General features: G+C 42.7%; 1 protein-coding gene across 5 annotated transcripts in view; it reads left to right on the top strand.

Moving 5' to 3' along the window:
• dhx15 (DEAH (Asp-Glu-Ala-His) box helicase 15) overlaps positions 1 to 18,710 on the top strand; it is a 208,196-nt gene that overhangs the window by 48,116 nt on the left and 141,370 nt on the right. For 3 of the 5 annotated variants that reach the window (XM_085967832.1, XM_085967794.1, XM_085967811.1), the window contains exons 2-3: positions 4,686 to 5,019; positions 10,492 to 10,685. In XM_085967832.1, coding sequence (XP_085823958.1) covers positions 4,686 to 5,019; positions 10,492 to 10,685 — 528 coding nt within the window. The remainder of the gene's footprint in view (positions 1 to 4,685; positions 5,020 to 10,491; positions 10,686 to 18,710) is intronic. The other 2 variants (XM_085967801.1, XM_085967822.1) reach the window with 1 other exon arrangement.

Below are 18,710 nucleotides of genomic sequence, written 5' to 3'. Positions count from 1 at the left end.
TGAACCCCAGCAGCTGATTAGATTATAGCAGCTCCCATTACCTTCACACTCAGTTCTGCCTTCCATTCCTGATGCAAGCCCCTGACGGCCTCCCTTTACCCTCTCATATTAATACCATCTGGATCACTGCAACTGATCATGTGATCTCTCCATATGCAGCTATATAATGTGTATCCCTCCCCCACCTCATCTCGGTGCTTTGAAAGAAGGAGTGGGCACAGGAATTCACTTTTCTGCCTAAACTGATCTTGAATTTGTGCTGTTACATGCTGTGGCTACATTGAAAAATAAGCTGGCAGTTTAAGGTATACTTTGAATAAGTGCTGAAGTAGCCAGTTCCACATATGTAGCAGAAGTTATCCCAAAGAGTTAAGTATTCTGAATTTATAGTTCATTGCTGGCAGCTGAAATGTTTGATACAAATTTGACACTGAGATTTTCTGAGGGGAAAAAAACTGAGAATGGGTTACTGGAAAATCTCATGCTATTTGAACTTAAAAAATGAATGCTATTTAATGTCTATGTAGTGCAGTCTTATGATTTGGCCCTTGTGATATGTTGAAATCCTTCTGTACCATAAGAGTTAAATGGAGTTACAGATTGACCAGAGTTTATTGACAGTCTACCTCCCAAGACTTGCCATGTATAGTAAGTTATGGTGCAACTTGTAGCCATTTTTAAACTAATATTTAACTTCTGCAGTACCTACAGATGAAGTTTAAGTAAATGGCAAGGGTACTGAAAGAGAAATTACCTAGTGTCAGCTGTGACTCAGTGGGTATCACTCGCCTTGAGTCAGAAGGTTGTGGGTTCAAGTCCCATTCCAGGGACTTGAGCACAAAAATCTAGGCTGACACTCCACTGCAATGCTGAGGGAGTGCTGCACTGTCTGAGTTGCTATCTTTTGGATGAGACGTTAATGATCTGGACGAGGGAACTAGATGTAATATCTCCAAGTTTGCAGACGACACAAAGCTGGGTGGGCGTGTGTGCTGTGAGGAGGATGCCGAGAAACTCCAGTATGATTTGGACAGGTTGGGTGATTGGGCAGAAGCATGGCAGATGCAATATAACGTGGATAAATGCGAGGTTATCCACTTTGGTGTCAAAAACAGGAAGGCAGATTATTATCTGAACGGCAATATATTGGGAAAAGGGGAAGTGCAACGAGACCTGGGTGTCCTTGTGCACCAGTCGCTGAAGGTAAGCATGCAGGTGCAGCAGGTGGTTAAGAAGGCAAATGGTATGTTGGCCTTCGTAGCGAGAGGGTTTGAGTACAGGAACAAGGATGTCTTGCTGCAGTTGTACAGGGCCTTGGTGAGACCACACCTTGAGTATTGTGTGCAGTTTTGGTCGCCTTATCTGAGGAAGGATGTTCTTGCCATGGAGGGAGTGCAGCGAAAATTCACCAGACTGATACCTGAGATGGCAGGAATGACGTATGAAGAGAGATTGAGTTGATTAGGGTTATATTCGCTAGAGTTTAGAAGAATGAGAGGGGATCTCATTGAAACTTATAAAATTCTAACAGGACTAGACAGACTAGATGCAGGAAGGCTGTTCCTGATGGCGGGGAGTCCAGAACCAGGGGTCACAGTCTAAGGATAAGGATAAGCCATTTAGGACTGAGATGAGGAATTTCTTCACCCAGAGAATGGTGAACCTGTGGAATTCTCTACCACAGAAGGCAGTTGAGGCCAATTCATTAAATATATTCAAGAAGGAGTTAGATATATTTCTTAAGGCTAAAGGGATCAAGGGATATGGGGAGAAAGCAGCGACAGGGTACTGAATTTGGATGATCAGCCATGATCTCATTAAGTGGCGGAACAGGCTCGAGGGGCCAAATGGCCTACTCCTGCTCCTATCTTCTGTGTTTCTATATTCAAGACAGAGATCGATAGATTTTTGGATATTAAGGGAATCAAGGGATATGTGGATAGTGCAGGAAAGTGGAGATGAGGTAGAAGATCAACCATGATCTCATTGAATGGCAGAGCAGGCTCGAGGGGCCAAATGGCCTACTCCTGCTCCTATTTCTTATGTTTACAAAGACAGTTACTGCAGCTCAGCATCAGCTGGGCTCTACTTCGTACAAATTGAAAATATGCTCAATGTCCAAGATTGACAGCGGGGAAGGTTACTTTAGATTAGGTTCCATGTATAGCTAACAAGTTAACAGCACTACGTAGCTAGTCTGTTGGATATATTAAAAGTCTGGTTAGTTCAGCTTATTCTTGGAGCTTGCAGCTTTCGCAAAAACTCCAGAAGGTTATAAAACCTTGTTCTCCTGAGTCGGCATTTTACTGTTGATTCTCTCGTGTTCCTCTGGGAAGATTGTGCTCATCTCCGGGACTTGGGCGCGATGAATCTCCATCTGTCGACATAGTAGTTCTTCCTTGTTCTGATAACTTCTCTCTTAGTAGAACTAACCTTGCTTCTGTTTTCAGTAACTTAACTCTTTACAAGTATGCAGTGAATTATTTGCCTATATGTGCCCAGTAGAGTTCTTAAACTTAAAGTCAGTCTTAACTCTTGTAACCTCCCTCTTTGTCAGGTTTCTATGCATCGTTCGCTCTCTGTTTCTCTGTTCTCCTTTTGTCACAAATGCCATCTTTTTATATTTTTGATTCCCAAAGTAAACTCCTTTGATAGCATTTTAACCAATCTGTGTTTGTATGCACCTTGTTGTAAGGGTTCCCTTATTTAATGGCAATATCTTAGAGAGGCACATGTACAGCACTTATCAGCAACTTTTTGATTACTTGAGAAAAGCCAGATCTGCCCATTAGTTGCAAAACTTATTTTATTTTGTCTAACTAAAAGTGGTAAGACAATCCAGATAAGGATTTGATCACTCTTGGGTTTCGTTGTGAAAGCTTTTTACTGGCCTTAAATAATGACACAAGATAGCACAAGGTAAGGATGGTTCTCCTTTAGATCATCCTACGCAGACAACAGAACCTTCTATTCAGCCTAGAAAAGCCTTAGTGTAGCTGGTTCTGCCCACTGGGAGTTGGGTGCTCGCTGTGAAAGTTCATTTGTCCTCGCAGTGCTGTCTTGGTTACCAATGGTTCTTTGCTGAACTGTTTTCCCAGAGTTCAGCAGGATTGTTGCAAATGCCATTTTTATGGCACTGTTACTGCAATTGTCAACCTAGATTGTGTGATCTGCAGTAGGACTTGAATCCATAAACTACTGACTTGAGAGGCCAGTATTACTAGTGCGCCAAGGCTGGCAGCAATTGAGTGCAGATTGTTTCTCCACTTTGAGGTGTTCAATATGATGGGACTTGAATCATGTGACTTTATGATATAGTCATAAGTTGCCCAAATATTTGCCTGCAAAATAGATCCTTTTAATTTTTTTAAATTCCTATTGATATGGCAGGTTATGGAAGAGAAATGCCTTTTTAGTTCATTCTGTCTTGTCCATCCACGACAAACCTCCCCATCACAATATTCAACTGTTTATTACAAAAGCAAAATACTGCGGATGCTGGAAATCTGAAATAAAAACAGAAAATGCTGGTAATATTCAGCAGGTCAGACAGCATCTGCGGCGAGAGAAACAGTTAATGTTTCACGTCGATGACCTTTTGTCAACATTATCATCTCCACTGTACCTTTTGTCATTTAATTTCTCCTGCTTTCCACCCACCTCAGACCTTCCCTTTTGTTCTTTCCTCCCCTCCCCCCTTTCGCTGCCTCTGTACTTGCTTAAAACCTGTTATATCTCTAACCTTTTCCACTTCTGACGAAAGGTCTTCGACCTGAAACGTTAACTGTTTCTCTCTCCACAGGTGCTGCCTCACCACCTGAGGATTTCCAGCATTTTGGTTTTTTTTCAACTGTTTGATTCCAGGGCTTTACCAGTACTATCCTCTCCCAAAGTCCAGTCCATGTGTTAAACACTGACAACTTCCTGACGTCAATCAATTTACCGTTTACCTTTCCCCTAATGTCATGGTTTAACTTGAAATAGTGTTCTGGATTTACCTTTTCTGCATCACTTAGCATCTTATACCTTTTTGATGTCCCTTCTTAGCCATTTCCTTTTGAGGCTGAAGAACCCAGGTTTCTCCAGTGTTTTCTTATGATTCCTTATCACTGATGCAAGGAATCAAATTTATGGTACTTCCATGTATTGCTTCCAAAGTTTGAATGTCCCCCTTGTGTGTTGATCAAAACTCTACAGTATTTGAGTTGCAGAGTGCCTTGCAGTTTTAGCATGCCTTCCTCTGACTTGTGCTCTACTGATTAGGCTAATGTAGTTCAGCATTCTTTGCTTTGTTTGGTACTCTAGTGATTGGACATGTTAACTCCCTTTGACCTCTCAACATGGCTGTTTTGACCATACAAAGGTTGGGAATTAAGTTTGTTGTTCTGAAGACTAATTGGGAATGGAACTTAAGACGGCATGCGCAAACCAGGTAGTTTTTTCCTGTTTGATTGAAGAGTGACTTAAATAGTCAATTTTTTGTTGGCAAATCCATGTAGCACTTTGCAAAGTTATGATGTCAAGTAATAACTTGCTAATAGACTGAAAATGTAATCTCTTGAGATATACCCATTATTTGTCTTATCACCAATATGACTGAAGGAGCAAATTTTAAGAACATCAGTACTTGGTAAACTTGTATTAAGGCAACTAGGAGTAAAATGTAAACCTTTTATTTCTATCAGTAGGAAAGATAGAGACCGAGACCGTGACAAAGACTATGATCGTTCAAAGGACCGAGATCGGGACCGAGATCGGGATCGAGAGAAAGATTCAAGGAACTTATCCAATCCAGCTTTAACTACAGGAGGCTGCATGCCTCTCATTACAACTCCGGCACTTCACCAACAGGCTATCAATCCATTTACCAACTTGCCCCACACTCCACGCTATTATGAGATCCTGAAGAAGAGACTTCAATTGCCTGTGTGGGATTACAAGGATAGGTTCACTGAAATTCTGATCAAACACCAGTCCTTCGTACTAGTTGGTGAGACTGGCTCTGGAAAGACAACACAGGTTGGTAATTTTTAATTGATGTGAAATTGGTTACGCAAATGTACAGGCTACTCCTGGTAATTTAAAGCCCTCTTTTTTTGTACAAAAGAAATTTGAATTAACTCACTTCGATTTAAGAGTATATTGTATTTAACTGACTTGTCAATGATTTAAATTATTTGTTGCATCACCAATATGACTGAAGGAGAAAATTTTAAGGACATCAGTACTTGGGAGGAGGAAATAAATTGTGTTCTATACAATAACATGAATTGGTTGTAATGAAGTACTCGAGTGCTTTGTGATGACCTTTTAATCAACAGACATTGTAGTTTCTTGGAGTACTTCAGCATACACATTGCATCATAGAATTATAAAATGGTTACAGCACAGAAGGAGGCCATTCGGCCCATCAAACCTGTGCCGGCTCTCTGCAAGAGCACTTCAGCTAGTCCCACTCCCCCACCCTTTCTCCGTAGCCCTGCAAATTATTTTCCTTCAGCTACTTATCCAATTTCCATTTTGAAAGCCACAATTGAATCTGCCTCCATCACCCTTTCAGGCAGTGTATTCCAGATCCTAACCACTCACTGCGGAAAAAAGTTTTCCCTCGTTGCCTTTGGTTCTTCTGCCAGTCACCTTAAATCTGTGTCTTCTGGTTCTCGACCCTTCTGCCAATGGGAACAGTTTCTCTTTATACTCTGTCTAGACCCCTCATGATTTTGAACACTTCTATCAAATCTCCTCTCAACCTTCTCTGCTCTAAGGAGAACAAGCCTAGCTTCTCCACTCTATCCACGTAACTGAAGTCCCTCAACCCTGAAACCATCCTTGTAAATCTTTTCTGCACCCTCTCTAAAACCTTCATATCCTTCCTAAAGTGTGGTGCCCAGAATTGGACACAATACTCCAGTTGAGGTCGAACCTATGTTTTATAAAGGTTCCTCATAACTTCCTTGCTTTTGTACTCTATGCCTCTATTTATAAAGCCCAGGATCCCATATGCTTTTTTAACCGCTTTCTCAACCTGCCCTGCCACCTTCAATGATTTGTGCACATATACCCCCAGGTCTCTCTGTTCATGCATCTCCTTTAGAATTGTATCCTTCAGTTTATATTGTCTCTCCTCATTCCTACCAAAATGTTTCACTTCGCACTTTTGTGCGTTAAATTTAATCTGCCACGCGTCTGCCCATTTCACCAGCCTGTCTATGTCTTCTAGAAACACAGAAACCCCACAGTGCAGATAGAGGCCATTTTGGCCCATCGAGCCTGCACCAACACATATCCCACCCTATCCCCGTAACCCCTCAATTTATCATAGCCAATCAACCTAACTTGCACATCTTTGGACTGTGGGAGGAAACCGGAGCACCCGGAGGAAACCCACGCAAACACAGGGAGAATGTGCAAACTCCACACAGACAGTCGCCCGAGGCCGGACTTCGAACCCGGGTCCCTGGCGCTGTGAGGCAACAGTGCTAACCACTATGCCACCGTGCTGCCCTCAATGTCTATCATTATCCTGTTCACTATACTTCCAAGTTTTGTCATGTGCAAATTTTGAAATTGTGCCCTGTACACCCAAGTCTTAAGTCATTAAAAAATATTTTTAATATCAAGAATAGCAGTGCTCCTAGTACCGACCCCCGGGGAACGCCACTGTGTACCTTCCTCCGGTCCAAAAAACAACCATTCACCACTACTCTGTTTCCAGTCGCTTAGCCAATTTCGTATCCATGCTGCCACTGTCCCTTTTATTCCATGGGCTTCAACTTTGCTGGCAGGCCTATTGTGTGGCACTTTATCAAACACCTTTTGGAAATCCATGTACACCACATCAACCGCATTGGCCTCATCAACCCTCTGTTACCGCATCAAAAAACTCAAATCAAGTTAGTTAAACATGATTTGCCTTTAACAAATCCGTGCTGGCTTTCCTTAATTAATCCACACTTATCCAAGTGACTGTTAATTTTGTCCCTGATTATAGTTTCTAAAAGCTTCCCCACTACCGAGGTTAAACTGACTGGCCTGTCGTTGCTGGGTTTATCCTTGCACCCTTTTTGAACAAGGGTGTAACATTTGCAATTCTCCAGTCCTCTGGCACTACCCCGTATCCAAGGAGGATTGGAAGATTATGGCCAGTACCTCTGCAATTTCCACCTTTACTTCCCTCCGCACCCTAGGATGCATCCCATCTGGTCCTGGTGACCTCTACTTTAAGTACAGCCAGCCTTTCTAGTACCTCCTCCTCAACAATTTTTATCCCATCCTGTATCTCAATTACCTCCTCTTTCACTATGACTTTGGCAGCATCGTCTTCCTTGGTAATGACAGATGCAGAGTACTCATTTAGTACCTCAGCCATTACCTCTGCCTCCATGCGTAGGTCTCCATTTTGGTCCTTAATTGGCCGCACCCCTCCTCTTACTACCCGTTTACTATTTATATGCCTATAGAAGGCTTTTGGATTACCTTTTATGTTAGCTGTCAATCTGTTCTCATACTCTCTCTTTGCCCCTCTTATTTCCTTTTTCACTTCCCCTCTGTGAACTTTCTATATTCAGCCTGGTTCTTATTTGTATTCTGAACCTGACATCTGTCATACGCCCCCTTTTTCTGCTTCATCTTACTCTCTATCTCATTCGTCATCCAGGGAGCTCTGGTTTTGGTTGGCCTACCTTTCCCCCTAGTGGGAATGTACCTCGACTACCTGAATCATCTCTTTAAATGCAGCTCATTGTTTGATTATAGTTTTGACCGGGTAATTTGATTCCAATTTACCCGGGCCAGATCCATTCTCAACCCACTGAAATTGGCCTTCCTCCAATTAAGTATTTTTACTCTAGCTTGCTCCCTGTCCTTTTCCATAGCTAGTCTAAGCCGTATGATACTGTGATCACTGTTCCCCAACTGCCACTTCTTTTACTTGACCCACCTCATTCCCCAGATCCAGCAATGCCTCCTTCCTCGTTGGACCGGAAGCGTACTGATTCTAGACACTGAATTTAATCTACTTTGGTTCTGGAGTGTGTGTGCGTGCACGTGCGGCATTCAGTTCGTAAATGATTTACACACTGATTTGGACAGACTTTGGGTGTATTATAAGTGGGTTATGGTCTGTTTCCTCGCAACACACCATTTGCTGGTGAAGAGGCTGGACAGGCAACTCTTCATCAGGCCACACAACATTAAACAGACGGCAAGGTATGCAAGAGCCTTTCATTTATTCCTCTCCCTATTCCCTCTGCACTCATCCTGGCAGCTGGCCAAGATCCTAATGCTAATTATAAGTGTTAACATACTGTTCCAGTAATGCATCAGTTTATGAAAGAGTAATAAAGATGGACTCCAGACAATTAAGAATAAGGAAGACATTTGGTCCATATTAATTCATCCATCCAGCGATGCCCTCCAGTTCTCTCTTCCTCCCCCACCCCCCCCCCCCCAAAAAATGGCAGTGCCCAGTTATTTAATTGATTCCAGTAGAAAATTCTGGCAAGTGCTCCAAGTTAACAATAATCTCTCTCTCTCTCTCACTTGTTCTTTTGCTCTCTTTCTTACTTTTCCTCTTTTTTAATTGCACCATTTAGGAGACATTGGGTTGTCCCTGTGTTATCAACCCAAAATTGTGTAAAATGTGCCTTCCTTCTCTTAACAAGTTTCACTTCCTTGAAATTAAGGTGCCTTAATTGAAGGAAAGGGAGAATAATTCTACTTAATAGCTCACTGTCCTGATACTGATGTGCCGTGGCACCTTTGGAGTGCCAGTAGGGCCACAAACTGTTTCATACCTTGAAGTGGTACAGCTTAGCAACAGCTGTTGTTCAGTCTGGTAGTGATAATTTTTGCCCTGATTGAAAACTGCTGAATATTGTATTTCTTGTGTTTCAAAAAAAAATGCCACCTGCATTTCAAAATATCAGTTTGCTATAATAACTTAAAACTTTACTGCCACCTGTGCCTTAAAAGACAGCTATTAAAGGAAAGGAAAAAATAAAAAGCCAACTGTGCTGTTTGATCTCATTCCCCGTTCACGGTGCTTTGCTGATACAGGACTGAATCTACTGAGGATTGTACTCCAGAGTGAATGTGCCAGTGACTAATTGCTTTCCATGCCAATATGGGAAGTTACTGTAAAGGTTCAATATTAATACAGTCTGTGTTCAGACAGTAGATTGGCCAGTGATCAAGTGAACCTTTGTTGTTCGTGTCCATTGGACAAATGGTTCCCCTGATTTTAAAAACTCAATGGAAATTTCTAGAATGCATGCATTGAACTTATTAATACCTTGCGGATTTTGACTGGCTTGAGTTTTTTTTTGAAGAACTGTGGATTTTATATTTGCATTAAACTAGCAGCTTCAATTTGCCTGATTTAGTGGAATTATTGTTTTCACCTTTAACTTTTTAGCTGCCTCTTTTGGGTCTCTATCATTACATACTGTTCCCCAGTTTAAGATAGCATGGGGTCAGCATCAGTGTTCCCTATAATTCTTTTTGTGCGCGGTCCCTTTAAATTTGCTACGCAGCCACACGTGCACGGCATCTTCCAGCGGCAACAGCTTGTGAGCGACCTGTGTGGGAGCTCCCGATTGATGCACGGCCGCGCACCCAGGCACCTTAGGAGGAACATTGGTCAGCATGCATCTAGTCCTCTGTCAATAACTGTAAACTGTCACTTGGAACTCTGACTCCGTGGGGTTTTCCATGCTTGAAAATAAATGTTTCTAGTTCATACCTGCCTTGAAGGACTGGCCGAAGTCGAGACCCACCATTTGTGTTGCCACAGGGCCACCTACTAAATGGAACCTTAATTCTACACCTAGACTTTGGCACCACCTGTCAAACTATTAATATGTCATTACATAGGGAGCACTGAATACCTTTTTTAACTGGCTTCCTATTTTTGCTGAGTGAAACTATCCATTAAGGAATCAGCCACTTTTATCTGAAAACTTGTTTTACAAATGGGGTATAAAAAGAACTGTCAATTAGCAATGAGAGTTAACCAGAATTGAACAACTCAAGAAATTAAAATATTCTTGTGGTTTTCCCCCCTCTATTTATTGTACAATAAACTAATCTGTGATTTCCTGATTTACATTCTACATCTTGAAGTGTGTGTTACTTCAGTTTCAGTTTATAGTCTGGGTTTGGCAGTTTACAAAATTTTGTTTAGCATACAACAAGCATGTTAAAGATCACATTTGTTGGTAGTGGGGTGTTCTGTTTTTAGAAGAAAAAAGACTTTTGGTGGCAGTGAAGACATAATAAAATATCGAGTCTACGTCTACTGTGCGTGAGGTTGGGCATGAGTTTAATCCCCTGCAGACTCCATCGAGTTGATGGTCTCTGCTGCCTTGCTATTTGGAATCATGCAATACTTTAAAGAGTAATGGACTTGTGAAAACTTGATGTGTGTAATGCTTGCTTTGTAGCTGGTGGTGAAGATTCCAACAGCTGATTTGTGATTGAATGGGTTTACAGATTCCTCAGTGGTGCGTTGACTATGTGCGGGCGGTGGTAGGACCCAAGCGTGGCGTGGCCTGTACCCAACCTAGGAGGGTGGCTGCCATGAGTGTGGCTCAGCGAGTAGCCGATGAAATGGATGTCATGCTAGGCCAAGAGGTTGGTTACTCCATTAGATTCGAAGACTGCAGCAGTGCAAAAACATGTCTGAAGTAAGTGAACTTTTGTTTTTCTTTTAACCACGTTTAGCATAGTTTGTTGAAATTTTCAATACATAATATATTTGCATAGAACTGACTGTAATGATGTTGATTATGCGATACTTTTTCCCCCCCCCTCCCCCTTTTAACTGTAAAGAACCTTGAGAGTAGATTCAGTGGGCATTCTTCATTGCTTTTGTAGGAGTGAGTGGGTATGGATGCAAAGTACTGTGGATTTTGGAAATCTGAAATAAGAACTGAAAATGCTGGAAATACTCAGCAGGTCAGGCAGCATCTGTAGAAAGAGAAACAGAGTTGATGTTTCAGGTCGATAACTGGTGAAAGGTCATCGACCTGAAATGCTAGCTCTGTTCCTCTCTCCACAGATGCTGTCTGACCTACTCACTCCTACTTGTCTTACTGCTTGAACTACCCACATCTCTGGCACATAAGAAATAGGAGCAGGAGTAGGCCAATCGGCCCCTCGAGCCTGCTCCGCCATTCAATAAGATCATGGCTGATCTGATCCTAACTGCCAATCCACTATTACAGAACCATCTCCTGCATCTAACAGAATTAGACACACGAAATAGGAGCAGGATCAGGCTACACGGCCCCTGGGCCCGCTCCGCTACCCACAGGGCCATGACCGATCCGAACCTAGACTCATGTCCAAATTCCTGCCCGCTCCCCGTAACCCTTAATTCCCTTTACTTCTAGGAAACTGTCTATTTCTGTTTTAAATTTATGTAATGATGTAGCTTCTACAGTTTTTTGGGGCAGCATATTCCATCCACCCTCTGAGTGAAGTAGTTCCTCCTCATCTCAGTTTTGAAAGAGCAGCCCCTTATTCTAAGACTATGCCCCCTAGTTCTAGTTTCACCCATCATCGGGAACATCTTCCCTGCATCCACCCGATCCAACCCCTTCACAATCTTCTATGTTTCAATAAGATCACCTCTCATTCTTCTGAACTCCAATGAGTAGAGTCCCAATCTACTCAACCTCTCCTCATATGTCCATCCCCTCATTTCCGGGATTAACCGAGTGAACCTTCTTTGTACTGACTCGAGAGCAAGTATGTCCTTTCTTAAGTATGGACACCAAAACTGTACGCAGTATTCCAGGTGCGGTCTCACCAATACCTTGTACAACTGAAGCAATACCTCCCTATTTTTATATTCTATCCCCCTAGCAATGAAAGCCAACATTCCATTGGCCTTCTTAATCACTTGCTGCACCTGCATACTAACCTTTTGAGTTTCGTGCACCAGGACCCCCAGATCCCTTTGTACTTCAGTACTTTCCAGTTTCTTGCCATTAAGATAATAACTTGCTCTACGATTTTTCCTGCCAAAGTGCATAACCTCACACTTTCCAGTATTGTATTCCATCTGCCAAATCTCTGCCCACTTACTTAGCTTGTCTATGTCCCCTTGCAGGTTTTTTATGTCCTCCTCACTCACTACTTTCCCTCCCATCTTAGTATCATCTGCAAACTTTGATATGTTACACTCGGTCCCCTCCTCCAAATCGTTAATATAGATTGTAAAGAGTTGGGGACCCAGCACTGACCCCTGTGGAACACCACTAGTTACTGATTGCCAGTCTGAGAATGAACCATTTATCCCAACTCTCTGCCTTCTGTTAGATAGCCAATCCTCTATCCATGCCAGAATATTACCCCCAATCCCGTGATTTTTTATCTTAAGCAATAATCTTTTGTGTGGCACCTTGTCAAATGCCTTTTGGAAGTCTAAATACACCACGTCCACTGGTTCCCCTTTATCCACCCTATATGTTACTTCCTCAAAGAACTCCAGCAAATTTGTCAAACATGACTTCCCTTTCATAAAACTATGCTGACTTTGTCCTATTAAATTATGATTATCCAAATGTCCTGTTACTGTCTCCTTAATAATGGACTCCAAAATTTTACCTACCACAGATGTTAGGCTAACCGGTCTATAGTTTCCAGCCTTCTGTCTACTGCCCTTTTTAAATAAGGGTGTTACATTAGCAGCTTTCCAGTCTGCCGGGACCATTGCCGAGTCCAGGGAGTTTTGGAAAATTATTACCAATGCATCCACAATCCCTACCGCCACTTCCCTCAAGACCCTAGGATGTAAGCCATCAGGTCCAGGTGATTTATCCGCCTTGAGTCCCATTATTTTACCGAGTACCACTTCCTTAGCTCCTCCCCCCCTTTAGCCCCCTGTTTGTCCAGTGTTGGGATATTCTTAGTGTCTTCTACTGTAAAGACTGATGTAAAATATTCATTCAGTGTTTTTGCCATCTCCATATTTCCCACCATTAATTTCCCGGTCTCATCCTCTAAGGGACCAACATTTACTTTAGCCACCCTTTTTCTTTTTATACAACTATAAAACTCTTACTATCTGTTTTTATATTTTTTGCTAATTTACTTTCATAATCTATCTTCCCTTTCTTAATCAATCTTTTTGTTATTTTTTGCTGTCTTTTAAAGTTTTCCCAATCCTCTATCCTCCCACTAGATTTGGTTACCTTATATGCCCTTGTTTTTAGTCGAATACTATCCTTAATTTCTTTACTTAGCCACGGATGGCTGTCTTTTCCTTTACACCCTTTTCTTCTCAGTGGAATATATATTTTTTGGAAGTTGTAAAATAACTCCTTAAACGTACACCACTGATCATGTATCGTCTTACCCTTTAATCTATTTTCCCAATCCACTCTACTCAATTCCGCTTTCATACCTTCATAATCTCCTTTATTCAAGCTTAGCACGCTTGTTTGAGATCCAACCTTCTCACCCTCTAATTGAATATGGAATTCAACCATGTTATGGTCACTCATTCCAAGGGGATCCTTTACTAGGACATTTTTAATTAATCCTGTCTCGTTACACAGGACCAGATCTAAGGTTGCCTGCCCCCTGGTCGGTTCACTTACATACTGCTCAAGAAACCCATCCCTAATACACTCAATGAACTCATCCTCAAGGCAGCCCTGCCCAATTTGATTTGTCCAATTAATATGATAGTTAAAATCCGCCATAATTATAGTTGCTCCCTTATTACATGCTTCAACTATTTCCTGATTGATACTCCGCCCAACAGAGTTGCCACAGTTCGGAGGCCTATAGACTACGCCCACTAGTGTTTTTTTCCCCTTATTATTCCTTACCTCCACCCAAACTGTTTCATTGTCCTGATCTTTTGACCCAATATCATTTCTCTGTATTACAGTGATTCCTTCCTTTATTAACATAGCCACCCCACCTCCCCTTCCTTCCTGCCTGTCCTTCCTGATCGTTAAATAACCTGGTATGTTTAATTCCCAGGCATTGTCACCCTGCAGCCATGTTTCTGTAATGGCCACAAGATCATACCCATATGTAGTTATTTGTGCCATTAACTCATCTATTTTGTTACGAATGCTACGTGCATTCAGATAGAGAACTTTCAAAGATGTTTTGTGACACTTAGTTCCTGCTTTTGCCCTTTTTATTACTTTACCTTTTACTCCATACCTTCTGCCCCTTCCTGACATGCTCTGGTTTTTAATTTCCCCACTGCTACCTAAGTCTGACCTTCTCTGTTGTCATTTGTATTATTTGCTCTCTAGGAACCTCCCCCCCCACTAGTTAGTTTAAAGCCCTCTCTACAGCCCTAGTTATATGATCCGCCAGGACTCTAGTCCCAGCACTGGCCAAGTGAAGCCCGTCCCAACGGAACAGCTCCCTCCTGCCCCAGTACTGGTGCCAGTGTCCCAGGAAGCAAAACCCATTTCTCCCACACCAGTCTGTGAGCCACGCATTTAACTCTCTAATTTTATTTGTCCTAGCCAAATTCGCTCGTGGCTCAGGTAATAATCCAGAGATTATTACCCTTGTGGTTCTGCTTTTTAATTTGGCCCCTAGCTGCTCAAACTCCCTCAGCAGAACCTCCTTCCTTGTCCTATCTATGTCGTTGGTACCAACATGGACCACGACAACTGGATCCTCCCCCTCCCACTCCAAGTTTCTCTCCAGTCCAGAGGAGATGTCCTTAACCCTGGCACCGGGCAAGCAACACAGCCTTTGGGACTCTCGCTTTCGGCTGCAGAGAACTCTATCTATCCCCCTAACGATACTATCCCCTACCACTACAACATTTCTTTTAACTCCCCCCACTTGAATGGCCCCCCGCTCCACGGTGCTGTGGCCAGGTTGCTCATCCTCCCTGCAGTCCCTGTTCCCATCCTCACAGGGAGTAAGAGCCTTGAACCTGTTGGACAAGTGCAAGGGCTGCGGCTCCTCCAACACTACCTCCTGCATCCTCGTACCTGCCTCACTTCTAGTCACACCATCCTGACCCTGGCCACGGACTACATCTGAATTAATTAATCTAATTGGTGTGACTACCTCCTGATACACAGAGTCCAGGTAACTCTCCCCCTCCCTGATGTGTCTCAGTGTTTGAAGCTCAGACTCCAGCTCTTCAACACGGAGCCGGAATTCCTCGAGCAGCCAACGCTTACTGCAAATGTGATCACCGTGAGCATCAATGGTGTTCACCAGCTCCCACATATTGCAGCAGCAACACATCGCCTGATCTCCCATTCTATGTAATTAATTAAATTTATTAATATTATTCTTAAATATCCTCTGCCCCGATTCTAGATGGTGAATATCACACCTTAGAAACTATAAACCAAGGAGATTTAAGCTTAAAAAGGGAGAAATACTTACCAACCAATCACTTACCCGCTTTGTGGTGACGTCACACCTTGAATACTTTTTACCTCTCTCCTTATTGGAGATTGGTACGCCTACCTGAGCCTCTGGGGCCTCTTGTAATCGCTCTGCCGCTCAGCTCCGCCTCCACCCGCTGCCGATGCCGCACAAGTATAATCATGTGTCTTTTACAATGAATAGAGAGCCCAATGGTTATTAATTTAATTGACTTTGTGACTTTGGAGTTTTAACTTGGAAGGTTGCAGAACCATCCAGCCTGATTTGCAGAAACATAGAAGATAGGAGCAGGAGTAGGCCATTTGGCCCTTCGAGCCTGCTCCGCCATTCAATGTGATCATGGCTGATCATCCAAATTCAGTACCCTGTCCCTGCCTTTTCCCCATATCCCTTGATCCCATTAGCCTCAAGAAATATATCCAACTCTTTCTTGAATATATTTAATGAACTGGCCTCCACCGCCCTCTGTGGCAGAGAATTCCACAGATTCACCACTCTCTGGGTGAAGAAATTCCTCCTCATTTCAGTCCTAAATGGCTTACTCCTTATCCTTAGATTATGAACCCTGGTTCTGGACTCCCCGACCATCGGGAACATCCTTCCAGCATCTAGTCTGTCTAGGCCTGACAGAATTTTATAGGTTTCGATGAGATCCCCTCTCAATCTTCTAAACTCCAGTGAGTATAAGCCCAATCGACACAATCTCTCCTCATACGTCATTCCTGCCATCCCAGGTATCAGCCTGGTGAATCTTCGCTGCACTCCTTCCATGGCAAGAACATCCTTCCTCAGATAAGGCGACCAAAACTGCACACAATACTCAAGGTGCGGTCTCACCAAGGCCCTGTACAACTGTAGCAAGACATCCTTGTTCCTGTACTCGAACCCTCTTGCTACGAAGGCCAACATACCATTTGCCTTCTTAACTGCCTGCTGCACCTGCATGCTTACCTTCAGCGACTGGTGCACAAGGACACCCAGGTCTCTTTGCACTTCCCCTTTTCCCAATCTATTGCCATTCAAATAATAATCTGCCTTCGTGTTTTTGCCACCAAAGTGGATAACCTCACATTTATCCACATTATAGTGCATTTGCCATGTTTCTGCCCAATCACCTAACCTGTCCAAATCGTACTGGAGTTTCATGACATCCTTCTCGCAGCATACCCTCCCACCCAGCTTTGTGTCGTCTGCAAATTTGGAGATATTACATCCAATTCCCTCGTCCAGATCATCACTATATATTGTGAACAGCTGGGGTCCTCGGACCGATCCTTGCGGTACCCCACTAGTCACTGCCTGCCACTTTGAAAACGACCCGTTTGTTCCAACTCTTTGCTTTCTGTCCGCCAACCAGTTCTCTATCCAAGTCAATCCCTTGCCCCCAATCCCATGTGCCTTAATTTTGCACGCTAATCTCTTATGTGGGACCTTATCGAAAGCCTTCTGAAAGCCTAAATACACCACATCCACTACTTCTCCCTTATCTATTTTACCAGTTACATCCTCAAAAAATTCCAGTAGATTAGTCAAGCATGACCTTTTGTAAATCCATGTTGACTTTGTCCGATCCTGTCACTGCTTTCCAAGTGCTCTGCTATTACATCTTTTATAATAGACTCTAGCATTTTCCCCACTACCGATGTCAGGCTTACCGGTCCATAATTCCCCGCTTTTTCTCTAGCACCTTTTTTGAATAGTGGGGTAACATTAGCTACCCTCCAATCCATGGGTACCGTTCCAGAGTCTATCGAGTTCTGGAAGATGACCAGTAATGCATCTACTATCTCTAGGGCCACTTCCTTAAGTACCCTGGGATGTAGACCATCAGGCCCTGGGGATTTGTCGGCCTTCAGTCCCATCAATTTTCCTAACACTATTTCCCTACAAATACTGATTTCTTTCAGTTCCTCTCTTTCATCAGACCCTATGCTCCCTGGCATCTCTGGGAGGCTATTTATGTCCTCCTTTGTGAAGACAGAACCAAAGTATGTATTTAGTTGGTCTGCCATTTCCTTGTTTCCCATTATAAATTCCCCTGAATCTGACTGTAAGGGACCTACGCTTGATTTCACCAATCTTTTTCTCTTCACATATCTATAAAAGCTTTTACAATCAGTTTTTATGTTCCCTGCTAGCTTACTCTCATATTCTATTTTCCCTTTCTTAATGAATTCCTTTGTCCTCCTTTGTTGACTCCTAAACTGCTCCCAATCCTCAGGATTATTGCTTTTTCTAGCCAATTTATATGTCCTCTCCTTGGATCTTATGCTATCCCTAATTTCCCTTGTTAGCCATGGTTGAGTCACCTTTCTTGTTTTATTTTTATGCCAAACTGGGATGAACAAATTCTGTAGCTCATCCATTCGGTCTTTGAATATTTGCCATTGCCTATCCACCGTCAACCCTTTGAGTGCCATTTCCCAATCAATCCTACCCAACTTGCTCCTCAGACCATCATAGTTCCCTTTATTTAAATTGAGGACCCTTGTCTCTGAGTCAACTACTTCATTCTCCATCTTAATGAAGAATTCAATCATATTATGATCGCTCCGACCCAAGGGGCCTCGTACAACAAGATTGCTAATTAATCCTTTCTCGTTACATAATACCCAGTCTAAGATGGCCTGATCTCTGGTTGGTTCCTCGACATATTGGTCCAGGAAACCACCCCGTAAACACTCCAGGAATTCCTCCTCCACAGTATTGTTACCAATTTGGTTGGCCCAATCTATATGTAGATTAAAGTCACCCATGATGACTGCTGTGCCCTTATTGCACGCTTCTTTAATTTCCTTTTAATGCCATCCCCAACCTCCGCCTTACTGTTTGGAGGTCTATATACCACTCCCACTAATGTTTTTTTCCCCTTAGTATTTCTCAATTCTACCCATACAGATTCCACATCATCAGAGCTAATATCCTTCATTACAATTGTATTAATCCCTTCTTTAACCAGTAATGCTACCCCACCTCCCTTTCCTTTTTGCCTATCTTTCCTGAATATCGAATACCCCTGGATGTTGAGTTCCCAGCCTTGGCCATCCTTGAGCCACGTTTCCGTAATCTGAACCAAATCATATTCGTTTACCTCTATTTGCGCAGCCAATTCATCCACCTTATTACAAATGCTCCTTGCATTAAGACACAAAGCCTTCAGGCTTGTTTTTTTAACGCTCTTAGACCTATTAGAATTATTATTTACTGTGGCCACATTTGATTTAAACCGTTGATTTCTCTGACTGCCACTTTTGTTTTTCTCCTTCCTATCTTTTGCTTTTATCCCTGTTTTCCTTTCCTCTGTCTCCCTGCTCAGGTTC

Source organism: Somniosus microcephalus, chromosome 2 (genome assembly GCF_052327205.1).
Source record: "Somniosus microcephalus isolate GS21.2 chromosome 2, FLI_Smic_1.0, whole genome shotgun sequence".
NCBI classification, from domain to species: Eukaryota; Metazoa; Chordata; class Chondrichthyes; order Squaliformes; family Somniosidae; genus Somniosus; species Somniosus microcephalus.
The sequence above is the reverse complement of the archived record's forward strand: the minus strand, read 5'-3'. Positions and strand labels throughout refer to the sequence as shown.